General features: G+C 42.7%; 2 protein-coding genes across 2 annotated transcripts in view; both read left to right on the forward strand.

Annotated features, from left to right (window-relative positions):
* Positions 1-3567, forward strand: part of LOC109924980 (rab effector MyRIP-like) — a 195651-nt gene extending 192084 nt beyond the window's left edge. Inside the window, exon 4 of the mRNA XM_048612305.1 lies at positions 2157-3567. Coding sequence (XP_048468262.1) covers positions 2157-2166 — 10 coding nt within the window. The 3' untranslated portion in view covers positions 2167-3567. The remainder of the gene's footprint in view (positions 1-2156) is intronic.
* Positions 3568-10775: 7208 nt separating this feature from the next.
* The window catches only part of LOC109931017 (rab effector MyRIP-like), a 102772-nt gene continuing 100040 nt past the window's right edge, over positions 10776-13507 (forward strand). Inside the window, exon 1 of the mRNA XM_048609177.1 lies at positions 10776-10893. Coding sequence (XP_048465134.1) covers positions 10776-10893 — 118 coding nt within the window. The remainder of the gene's footprint in view (positions 10894-13507) is intronic.

Genomic DNA, 13507 nt, shown 5'->3' on the forward strand with positions numbered 1-13507 from the left:
TGACCTATCCCCTCCCTAACTCCCCACCTACACTCACCTTTACTGGCTCCATCCCCGCCTCTTTTACCTGTCTGTCTCCTCTCCACCTATCTTCTCCTCTATCCAACTTCTATCCGCCTCCCTCTCTCTCCCTATTTATTTCAGAACCCCCTTCCCTCTCCCATTTCCGAAGAAGGGTCTAGGCCCGAAACTTCAGCTTTCCTGCTCTTCTGATGCTGCTTGACCTGCTGTGTTCATCCAGCTCTACACCTTGTTATCTCAGAAAGTGTCCAATCTCAAGTTTCTCCAAACAGTCAAAGTTTGTTCCTATTAGCCGTGAATGTGGACTTACTTTCGGGTTTGATAAATGATATTTTGCCTTAAATCATTGTGTCTGCAGAATTTATGTTGCTGGTAAGTTTTGCTGTAAAGGCTGTGTCGGTGGAAATGCTTCCATCAATATCAAGTCTTCCGCAGGTATTTCCATTCTTAATGATGGAGGAACCCAAGATATCAGAGTAATAGATAAGACTGAAGCATTTGCAACCAACCTCAGCCAGAAGTGCCAAGAAAATGATTCATCTAAGTGCCTTCCTGAAATCACCAGCAGCAGAGATACCAGTGTTCACCTAATTCGATTCACTCCACGTGATATCAAGGAACAGCTAAAAACACTGGATACCACAAAGACCACGGGCCGAAATAACATTCAGCCAATGTTGCTGAAGATTTGTGTCCAGAATTTGCTATGCCCCTAGACAATCTATTCCAGTACAGCTACAGCATGGCATCTTCCAAAGGTTGCTTCAGTTATATCCTGTCCACAAAGGCAGGATGAATCAAATGCAGCCAGATACCACCCAACAGACTATTCTCAATCATTAGCTAGTGCTGGAAGGTGTCATTAACAGTGCTATCAAACAGCACTCCCAAAGGAAAATCTCACCCACCCTCAGTTTGGCTTCTGTCAGGGCCAGTCAGCTCCTCACTTCGTTACAGCCTTGGTCCAAAACTGGACAAAAAGAGCTGAACTCCATATGGGAGATGACAGTGACTACCCTTGACATCAAGCCTCCATTGACTGAGTCTGGCATCTAGGAGCCCTGGCAGACTGGTGTCATGGGTACAGGGAAGAGAGCTATCTGCTGGTTGTAGTCAAGTAGAGTCATAGAGATGTACAGCATGGAAACAGACCCTTTGGTCCAACTCGTCCATGCTGACCAGATATCCTAAATTAATCTAGTCCTATTTGCCAGCATTTGGCCCATATCCCTCTAAACCCTTCCTACTCATACTCATCCAGATGCCTTTTAAATGTTGTAATTGTACCAGCCTCCACCACTTCCTCTGGCAGCTCATTCCATACACACACCACTCTCTGTGTGAAAAAGTTGCCCCTTAGGTCCCTTTTAAATCTTTCTCCTCTCACCTTAAACCTATGCCCTGTAGTTTTGGACTCGACCATCTGGAGGAAATGCCCTTGTCCATTTACCCTATCCATGCCCCTCATGATTTTATAAATCTATATAAGGTTACTCCTGAGCATCCAACCCTCCATGGAAAATAGCTCCAGCTTATTAGCCTCTTCCTACAGCTCAAACCTTCCAACCCTGGCAACATCCTTGTAAATCTTTTCTGAAATCTTTCAAGCTTCATAACATCCTTCCTATAGTAGGTTGGCACAAAGGGAAATGGTCGTAATTGTTAGATGTCAATCATCTCATCTCCAGGATATCTCTGCAGGAGTTCCTCAGGATAGTGTCCAAGGTCCAATCATCTTCAGCTGCTTCGTCATTGATAGCCTCCTCATTGTAAGATCAGAGGTTGGGATGTTCACTGGTAATTTCACAGCGTTCTGTGTCATTCACAACTCCTCCAATATTGAAGTAATCCATGTCCAAATGCAGTCAGAGCTGGGCAACATCCAGGCTCATGTTGACCAGTGGGAAGTAACATTTAAGCCACCCAAATGCCAAGCAATGACCATCTCCAACAAGAGAGAAGCTAACTATCACCATTGACATCCAAACCTAGTAGCGTCGCTGAAGCCTTCACTATTAAGATCTTAGGACGGTAGTTGGGAGGACAGCATTATCCAAAAACTGAACTGGACCATCCTTATAAATACAGTGACTAGGAAATCTATAGTGAGTAACTTAATTTTTATCTCTTCAAAGCCTGTCGTAATCTATAGGCACAGGAGTGTGATGGAATACTCACCACTGATCTGGATGAATGTGGCTCCAACAACACTCAGGAGCTGAACACCATCAAGGACAAAACAGCCTGCTTGATTGGCTCCCCATCCACCACCTTCAACATTCACGCCCTTCACCACCCACACACAGAGACAACAGTGTATACCATCTACCAGATGCACTGCAGAAACTCGTCAATGTTCTTTTAACAGCATCTCTCAAACCTGTGATGTATACCACCTTAAAAGAAAAGACCAGCATTTATAAGCCATGCACAGCCATGATTTGGATCAGTGTCACAGTTCCTTTGCTGTTGCTGGGTCAACATCCTGGAATTCCTTTCCCAACAGCCCTGTGGAGGTACCTAAGGAATTGTGGTTCATGAAGACAGCTCCCCACCATCTTTGCCAGGGTAATGAGGGATGGGCAGTAACCAGCGATACTCTCATCCCATAAACAGACAAAAGAAAGGTAGCTTTGTGACAGAATTTGTGCTTCAGAAGTTATTTTTTTTTTGAGATGTACCCTAACTGAAGAGGAAAACTGAGTAATGAAATTAACCTCTCCCAATTTCAAAGGAGACTAAGACTGCAATTCAGATTCATAAAATCTGTACAGTTTGGAAACAGGCCATTCAGCCCATTGAGTGACCTTCTGAAGGGCAGCCCACCCAATCCCTATAATCCTGCATTTTCCATGGCTAACCCACCTAGCCTGCATATACCTGGGCACTATGGGCAATTTAGCACAGCCAAACCACCTAACTTGTAGATCATTGGACTGTGGGAGGAAGCGGGAGCACCCGGAGGAAACCCACACAGACACGGGGAGAACATGCAAACTCCACACAGGCAGTTGCCCGAGGGTGGAATCAAACCTGTGTTCCTGGCGCTATGAGGCAGCAGTACTAACCACTGAGCCACCAGCCTGCCCCAAGATTGGAAACCAAAACTTCCAGAAGACTGACACAGGTTGAAACCATTGAGCAGCTGAGCTCAGCTGCTGCCTCCAATGGTACAGTACAGGTAGACTGAAGAAGACGGAGGAGAGATCCAGAAGCTGAGGAAAGAAGACTTGTCTTCCTGACAGTAAATTCCTCATCAGTGGAAATTGTAACAATGTTCCTCACATTTCTCCCCATCCCAGGCAAATTTGCTCTTGGACCAGATGCGTACAGCACAAGTTCATTGGCTCAACATTACTACATTATTCTTATCTTGTCTCAGTAAATGATTGATACCATGCTTTGAAGAACAACGAACCACATCCAGAGATTCTGAGCAGTCCCAGATGGCTTCCAGAATTCGATGCTCATTCGCAAAAGTTTCGGATTACTTTTATGCATTCCTGAGTATTATTGTCACCAGTATAAATCACCAACTTTCAGGCACTGCTCTGTTATATGAATTCAATGTCAAAACAAATGTAGCTTATCAATGTTGAAATAATGGTAATGGACGGGTACAGACTACCTTTGGTTATAGTGGTCAGCACATACACTAAAGCTATTGTATCATTGCATCATATACTTTTCAGTTTATAAAAAATATTCTCTTGTCATTGCTCAGAGAATTTAACTGACAGGAACCACATTATGGAGCTATCCAGCATTACTGAAGCTGGTTGATGGTTCATTTTCTCAGATAATAATAGTTCTATTTACATTAGGATTGGGTGCTCTTGGGCTGATAAGCGACAAGCAACGTTCGCGTCACACTGTGACAGGCAATGACATTCTCCAACAAGAGAGAATCTAGCCGTCGCCTCTTAACATTCAATGGCATTACCATTGCTGAATCCCCCAGTGTCAACGTTCGGAGAGTTACCATTGACCAGAAACTCAACTAAACCATCCATGTAAATAAGAGCATGGGGAAATGGTGATGCAGTGACAAAGTCACCAGATTAGTAATCTAGTAACTTCAGGCTAATTTTCCATGGATATGGCTTTGAATTCAATTTGATAAAACTGGAATAAAAACCTATTCCAATGGTGACCATATATCCACTGTCAATTGTCATAAAATGCCCATCTGATTCACTAATGTCCTTTAGGGAAGGAAATTTGCCATCTTTACCTAATCTGGCCTAAATGTGAGTCCACATCCACAACAATGGAATAGATTCTTAACTGCCCTCTTGGCAGTTAGAGATGGACAATAAATGCTGCTCACATGCCACGAATGAATAAAACAAAAGGGTGAGGAAACTCACCTTCCTATCTCCCCAAATCTTGTCTGCCCATCTACAAGGCACAGCTCAGGAGCATGTTGGAATACTCCTCACTTGCATGAATGGGTGCAGCTCCAACAACACTCAAGAAGATTGACACCATCCAGGGCAAAGTCAGCCCACTTGATTGGCACTCGATCCACCAGTTGAAACGTCGATGCACTCCACCATCAACTCACATTGTCAAAAGTGTGTACCAACTGCAAGAGATACTGGTATAACTCACCAAGCCTTCTCCTGCAGCACCTTCCAAACCCAAAACCTCCACCACCTGGAACAATAAGGGCAGCAGATACACGGGAACACCACCACCCGCAAGTTCCCCTCCAAGCCACTCACCATCATTACTTGGAAATACTTTGTTGTTCCTTTGGCATCGTTGGATTAAAATCCTGGAATTCCCTCCCTAACATCATGGTGGGTGTCCCTACATCTCATAGACTGGAACAGTTCAAGAAGACAGCTTAACACTATCTTCTCCAGGCAGTTAGGGATGGCCAATAATTGCTGGCTTTTCCAGTGACACCAACGTTTTTTGAAACAAAAGAAATATTTGTTTTCCGTTAGCCAGCAATCTTCAATGTAATGAGCACAAAACTTCAAATTCCTGTCCAAAAATCCTTCAGTAGAAAAGGCAGATACTGAGGTCATGCTGACATGAGTCAGCTTGGTAAATATTTGTACCCAAGAAAAGGAGGCACATTAATGTAAAAGGACATCTATGTTCTATTTACACATTTGCTGTCGTTTAATTAACGCAGAATGTTCTGGAGCCATTAGACCAAGTGAGATGTGGGGCAGTATTTTGGTACCCAAGGAGGGTAGCCTGTGTTGAGAATTTTCCTGACTCCGTGGATACCCCTTCATAAAAAAGTGCCGTGATTGTTTTTGGGGCTGCAAGGAGTCAAGTTAGTCCACCCTGGAAATGGATTCTAGGCTATGAAAGGGAGAAAGGGGCCACCAGCACTTCCACCATCACCCCTCACAGCCCAATGACCTCATACCCCCATGGTAACCCAAGGCTTACCACTGACCTGCCAATTACCTCAGGGGGACACAATGCTTCCCAGAGAAGAAGTGATGGAGGGATCCTACTGTCTTGGTGGAAAGTGACCAAGACCCCAGTCTCCTTCACCAGGTTCTGCCCTACAATATAGTTAGAGATACCCAAAGTGCCTGCTGGTATAATTGATTAGATCCCTCATGGTTATGTTTCCATTTATCAAAAGTGACCACGGCAGATTGTTTTTTTTTCAAATTATTCGAAACATTGATCCTATTCTTGTGAAATTATTGCACTGAGGAATGATAATCACAAGCCTGACTTGAACAAACCATTCATCATTGCTTTTGTCTCAAACAATTAAGAGTGAACCACAGCAAGTGTCACAATTGTGTTTAATTTAATTTCCCCTTTATTAGTTCCTCATGTTTTATTTTACTTTTCCCACAATGCTTACCAATTTGCTCATCTGAAAGCCTCAGCAATCTTTAAGAGCCACTGGCTTATTTCAGACTGTTTTCTTGTGGGTTATGTGCTGCAAGCTCAGCTTTATTGATTGTTTTAATTATTGCACCGGTGCTACATGGTTGGTCCAGGCAAGGTTTGGCTATAATCTTCCTGATTTCACGGAATCCCTACAGTATGGAAGCATCCCAACCCAGACCCACCCCGCCATCCCCTTAACCCTGCATTTCCTGTGGCCAATCAACCTGCACATCTTTGGACTATGGGAGGAAACCAGAGCACTCGAAGGAAAGCCACACAGACATGGGGAGAATGTGTAAACTCCACACAGACAGTCACTTGAGGTTAGAATTGAGGTACTGTGAGGTGGTAGTGCTAACCACCGAGCCACTGTTCTGGCCAACACAATTTCACACAAGCTAGGTACCAGATGTTACTTCATACAAAGCCCCACTCCTAAAATACATTTAACATGGAACCAAGTTGATTACTTTTTTCAAGAGCTTGATTTGTTTTTTTTTCATAAGTTATGCTGAGGATTTTGTATTATCCTCAGTGACACAGGAACAAAGTTTCTGCCTGCATTTTTAAAAATAAGTATTAGGAGTAGATATAGGCAATTCAGCCCTCAATCCTGCCCCACCATTTAATTTAATACCATTTGATCTCATCGTGGCCTCAAATCCACTTTCCTGCCACTCCCCATAACCCTTTAAGCCATTACTGATTAAAAATCTATCCCCTCCTTAAATTTATTTAGTGTCCTGGCATCCATCACACTCTGGGAGAGTGAATTCCACAGATTCACAGCCCTTTGAGAGAAGTCATTCCTTCTCACCTCTGTTTTAAATCTGCCACCCCTTATCCTATAACTCTGACTTCTCATTCTAGATTGTCCCACATGAGGAAACATCTGCTCTGCATTTGCTTTGTCAATTTCCTTTAGCATCTTACATACCTCAATTAGATCTCCTCTCATCATTCTAAATTCTAGTGAGTATGGGCCTAAACTGCTCAGTCTCTCCTCCTTTAGAATTAATTTGATGACCCTTCTCTGAATTGCGTCTATTGCAATTACATCCTTCATGAAACATAGGGAAAAAAAGTTGCGCTGCTCCATGGTGTCATCTCATCAATGCCTTGTACAGTTGCCACAACACTTCCCTACTTTTATGCTCCATTCCTTCAGCAATGAATGCTAAATTTCCGTTTGACTTCCTTATCACCTGCTGTACGTGTCTATTAGTTTTCTGTGATTCATGCGCAAGGACATCCATATCCCTCTACACTGAAGCATTTGAAGTTTCTCTCTATTTAGATAGTAACTTTTCTATTTATTTCTTCGATAATGCTCACACCTATTTACGTTAAACTCCGTTTGTCACATTTTGGCCCATTCACCTGGCTAATCCGTTTCCATTTGTAAATTACTCATTTCTTCCTTGCAACTTACTTTTCCAACCTATTTTAGTGACAACTGCAAATTGGGCTACAGTACATTATATTCCTCTGTCCAAGTCATTAAAGAAAGGTTTACAACAAGAAGTTAATATATCCTGCTGAAATATGTGGCATAAAGCAAATAATTCTCTTGTTTGCCCTGTGAAATAATTTGACTTATGGTGCCAGGATGTTGTGAAGCTATTTTCCCATCAAGCTGTTAGTCAAAATGTCTCCTCGGCATAATCTAGTCAACTATATTTCAGAGCCCACTATTCCCCTTTATACATAAACATTTTGTATTTGTTACTTCAGTTTACGTCTGCAAATTTCTGTGGCTCTTTTCTTTGTTTGGGGATGTGAGTATTACTGGCTAGGCCAGTGTTTATTTACCACTGTTAGTTATCCTTGAGAAGATGATGGTGTACTGCCTTCTTGAACCTCTGCAGACCATATGGTGTAAGGACTATCAATGTTGTTAGAGAAGAAGTTCCAGTGATACTGAAGGAACAGCTATTTGCTTTCCAAGTCAGGATGGTGTGCTGGTATTCTCATGTGCCCAATGCCAGGAGGCATTGTTTTGCGTCCTTCAGTCTAGTTTTCTAATTGGCTTGTCAGTGTAAAGGTTAAATATTTTCCAGCACCATTACTTGTATGTTTCCATTTCATTCTTAGAATGTTTAAAACCTGGCATAGAGTTTGTACCAGGGACCTGTAGACGTGGAATCTTGAGCCTAGCCTGCAATTTTAAAAATAATCTTTGGGATATAGATATTGCTGGCAAGACCAATGTTTCCTTCTTAATTCTAATTTCCCTTGAATGAAGTGGCTTAGAACCATAGAAAAGTTAAAGCACAGAGATAGACCATTCAGCCATTCTAGCTAAATAATGTAGCCACCCATTCTAATGCCACTTCCTAGCATCTAGTCCATAGCCTTGCAGGTTCCAATGGTTCAGGAACAGATCCATGTACCTGTGAAATGAATTGAGGGTATCTGCCTCAACTACCAAACTGGACAACAAATTCCAGGTACCCACCACCCTCTAGATGAAAGGTCTTCCCTCATGTTCCCTCCAATTCTTCTACTAATCACTTTAAATTTGTGCCTCCTCGTAATTGACTTCTCCACTAGGGTAAAGACGCCTTCCCTGTCCACTCTATCCAGGCCTCTCATTGTTTTGTGTACCTCAATTGAGCTACCCCTCAGTCTCCTCTGTTCTAGGGAAAACGACCCTAGCCTGTCCAATGTTTCCTTTACAACTACAATTTCTTCTTGCAGGGGCAGCACAGTGGCTCAGTGGTTAGCACTGCTGCCTTGCAGTACCAGGGACCTGGGTTCAATTCCAGCCTCTCCAATTCACAGCCACCTGTCTGTGTGGAGTTTGCACATTCTCCCCATGTATGCATGGGTTTCCTCTGGGTGCTCTGGTTTCCTCCCACAGTCCAAAGATGTGCAGGTTAGGGCAGATTGGCCATGCTAAATTGACCAGGGGTATGTAGGTTAGGTGGATTAGCTATGGGAAATGTGGGGTTTCAGGGATAGGGTAGGGGGATGAGTCACTGTGGACTTGTTGGTCCAAATGGCCTGTCCCTGCACTGCAGGGATTCTAAATTTTCACAAACTGGCAACATTCTTTTAAATTTCCTCTGTACACTCTGTCGTGTAATTATGTCCTTCCTGTAATGTGGTACTAGAGCTGAACACAAAACTCCAGCTGTGGCCTAACCTGTATCTTTACATAGTTCTGGCATTACATCCTTGCTTTTGTATTCAATACCTCACCAATGAAGAAAACCACCTTGTCTACTGTCCTGCCTTCTTTAGGGACATGTGATCATGCCTCCAAAGTCTCTCCCTGCATCAATCCCTATCAGTACCCATCTGTTTATTGCTTGATCCCTAAATGTATAACCTCACACTTTTCTGGATTTAATTCCATTTGCCACGTTTCCAGCCACACAAAGGCGTTGACATCATTCTACAGTCAACAGCCATCATCTTCACCATCGACTACCCAGTGAATCTTAGTACTGACTGTAAATTTCCCAATCATGCCATCCACATTTAACTCATTGATATAGACCACAACCAACAAGAGACACAGCACTGAGCCCTGTGGTGCACCAGTGGAGACCACTTTCATTTCTCAGTAATATGCACCAACCATTACCTATGTCCCCTGTCACTGTGCCAATCTTGGATTCACATTTCCTCCTATTCCGTGGACTTTAATTTTTCTGACCAGTCTGCCGTGTGGGACTTTGTGAAACCTTGTACCAAAATATATAAAAATAACATTGACAATACTACCCTCATCAATCCCACTACTGGCTACTCAAAAAATCCAATTAAGATAGTACAATGTGACTTGCCCTTAACAAAACCATCTGACTATCCCTGAACAGATGCCTTTCCAAGTAGTAATTAATCCTGTCTCTTCATATTGTTTCTAGTAATTTGACCAGCACCTAGGTCAGACTGACCGACCTATAATTATTTGACCTATCCTATGTACCCTTTTTGCTTGCTGGACCAATTCCAAAACAACAGTGCTGTGGCTTTGGAGTCATCGGTAAGCCAGGCCAGTTAATGGCAGCAGATTTCCTTCCCTGTAGGGAGGACATTAATGAACCGGATGCACTTTAAAAGAAAGAGTCAACTATGGCCTCACAATCATGAAGATTAGCTTTAGCTGTCATGGTATGATTTGAACCCACAGTATTAACCCGAATTATTAGCTTAATACCATTACCATGAAGCCACTATCTCCCGCTGGTAATTGACATGGGATATTTTCCTCCCGAAATCCTCACTGTATTGAGGTTAAACCTGACTCCTGATATAACCCACCCTTCTCAGACATTTCTTCCGCAATTTTCACTTTCTCTGACAATCTAAAGGCATTCTGAGGTTGACACTCCATCTGTTCACTTCTGTTTTCCATAGAAGCTGTGGTGCTTACAAATGAGGATAAGACCTTTGTGTATTCCATATTGCAATATTATAAATTTACTTAGAGCCTTGATAAATTCCTAATGTACTTCCTAAGTGAGACTGAAATAAAAAATTCCATTAAGGGAAGATATTGGGATCAAATTAGAACAACGTAATTTTGGCTGTGTTTTAAAATTTTGAACTGGTTTGATGCACCATTTAAATAGTTGTACATTTCCTACTGAAAGCAACAATTTATGGTTTGAGTTCTTATTCAAAACACAGCTCTGGTGCGGTTCTTGTGCTTGCTAAAGAGCACCGTTCCTGCATTTTGTTATGAGGCCTGTTGCTGCAATTAGCCCCCTGAGAGCTGCCACTCTTACAAAGCACGCCTGGTGAAGCACAGCCTCTCTCTGTTTATCTGCACATCACAGTTGACTGAGCATCCGAGAGTGCGGAACCCGGAATCCTGCATTCTGCCTCGATGATCGGGAAGCTTGCTTACTTTCAACTTCCGGGGAATGCATTTTCTGTGCGGGCCTGATTACAGACTTGGTGCCCAAGGATTGCCAACACAAACGGGTTCTGAGGCCCAAGGGAAGATTTCCCATTTGGAACCACCTACCTCACCAGCAAGAGGTAAGTCCCAGAAGGGTAGGGTTGATCATGGCTGCCAAGAGTTCAGTGGATCTAGGACCAGTATGATTACTGAGGCAGATGATGGTGTGGAGGGGTGGGGGCAGGGGGGATGTCACTGGACCAGTAAACCAGTTACTAAGGTGTCAGCGGGTGTTGGTTCAAATCTCACCATGGCAACTTGTGGAGTTTAAATTCAATCAACAAATCTGGAATTAAAAGCTGCTGCCATAACAGAGCTGTGAAGCTATCCTTGTTTGTTGCAAAAATCCAATTTCTTTAGTTATATCTTTTAATCCTTAAGGTATAGGAGCAGAGTTAGGCCATTCAGCCCATCGAGTCTACTGATCTGATAACCCTCACTGCTACTGTCCTGCTTTTTCCTCATATTCCCTGATTCCATTACTGATTAAAAGTCTGTCTATCTCGGCCATGAACGACTCAGCCTCAAGAACTCTCTGTGGTAAAGAATTCCACAGAATTATGTGACCCCTTACTCTGAGATGATGCCCTCTGCTCCTGGACTCTCCCACAAGGGGACGCAATTTTTCCGCATCTGCTTTGTCAAGTCCCCTAAGACCCTTGTATGTTTCAATAAGGCAGCCTCATATTTTTTAAAATTAAAATACAGGCCCAATCTACTCAAGCTCTCCACCTAAGACAGTGCTTCCATTAGGAATAGAAATCTGCCTTCCTGACTCAGCCTGGCCTACATGTGATTACAGATTCACAACAGTGTAATTGACTCCCAGCTGCTCTCTGTAATGGCCTCGCAAACTATTTAGTTTGAAAGGGACAAACACTGGCCTCGTGAGAAATGTCCACACCCCAAGTCAGAATTTAAAAAAAGACTCTTTGCAGAGAAAAGCAGTTCATGTGTGGTCAACAAGCATCTATCCCTGCCCTCTCCCCCATTCCAGAATTTGGGTTTCACAGAGTGGAATAGACCTCGTTCATCTACAATTGCGATGTCGAGATGTTTCTACAGCGTAGCCTGGGGAAATCACGCAAAACATTAAGCAAAACAATTGTTTTTATCATTTCAATGGAACTGCAGGGTGCCTTTACTTGTCTTTATTCTTTCATGGGGTGTGGGTGTCACTAGCACCCTCCCTGTCCTTGCTAACTCCCCACAGTATCTCTCATGTTTTGGACACTTCTGTTGAGTTTCAGTCCATTTGTGCTGATGTGACCTCTTCCTACCACCATGCTACCATCGTGTGCTTTTTGATGTGTTAGCCCATGCATCATATCCCATAGAGAATCAGGTTCATATTGAGACAGACATCTGGAGGTTTATTCACAACTCACTATATAGACTAATATGACATCCCAGACTTATGTATACAGTTTGGTTGTAGTTATTTTAGTCAACCTGTTCAGGCGTGTAATTTTGCACCTGTGGGGCAGGTATCACCTAAACCTGGGCCTTCTGGCTCAGAGGCTGGGACACTACAACGACGCCACAGGACTTGTACTGTCTCAGTTATATGCTCACTTAAGATACTATTATCATGTGTGTGTAGTTGGCTGGTCTATTAAGAGTCTGACCAGCTTTCTGTTTGTTATGACACAACCTGCTGACTGAATGTAGCCTTCCTATACTACAGCATCACATGTTGTGATGCCATCTGACTATCTTAAAGATATAGTGTCTTTCTGGGATCCATTCAATGCTATAGCAATGTGCTAACTCAGGCATGTTCTCCCGCATTGCAGCACAACGTACAGTAATTCATAAAAGATCTTCAAAGCCGCAGAAGTAAACAAAATTGGTTTTTCTCTTTGCATTATATTAACATTCTCTTGGTGATCAGCTTTAGTCCCGACTTTTAGTTACAATCACAAGCCTTGTTGCACAACAACACATCTCAGGTCGATCATTGCAAACAGGGATAGATCAGCAGGCAAGCAATGAGAGGCATTGCCCTGCATTTGAATGGGGCATTAACTCTGTAATCTCTCTTCATAGATCAAAGGCAATTGCATATTGCCAGTCTGCACCATGATTATTATTCACTGTGCAAAAGGAAACCATCGCTTTAATGATTGTAAAAATGTGTTTGCATTATTAAGGGTGATTGTATTATTGGCAACAGCAGTATATAATAGCCCAACTGCAAGTGGTGCTTCTAAATGTATCCATAAATATAGTGCGAATGGAAATAATAACAAACTGGTGATATATAATGTGGTGTAACATTGACACCAGCAGTCATAAGCAAGACACTGTGAGGAAACGATGGAATTATCTGTGCGTGTGAGCGATGTACAGATTTGGACACAAACATGTGAATAAAATGGTTTGATGAGAGTCACAGGAGTTGGATGGCAGTCACGCTTTGGTAAGGAGGAGCTATTACAGGCGACAAACTTGATTTGATTTGATTTATTGTCACCTGTACCTAAGTACAGTGAAAATCTTTGTTTACAAGCAATACCAGCAGATCATAGCAAACAGGGAACACACAAAGCACAGTGTTAAAAAAAAAATTTGGACAGAAGCATACAGGTTACATTGCACAGGGCATGTGCTAAGCAAGATCAACATTAGCAAGATCAGCATTATTTGAAGTTAGAGAGTCCATTCATCAGTCTAATAACAGCAGGGAAGAAG

This window comes from Rhincodon typus, chromosome 2, assembly GCF_021869965.1.
Source record: "Rhincodon typus isolate 14 chromosome 2, sRhiTyp1.1, whole genome shotgun sequence".
Taxonomy (NCBI): Eukaryota; Metazoa; Chordata; class Chondrichthyes; order Orectolobiformes; family Rhincodontidae; genus Rhincodon; species Rhincodon typus.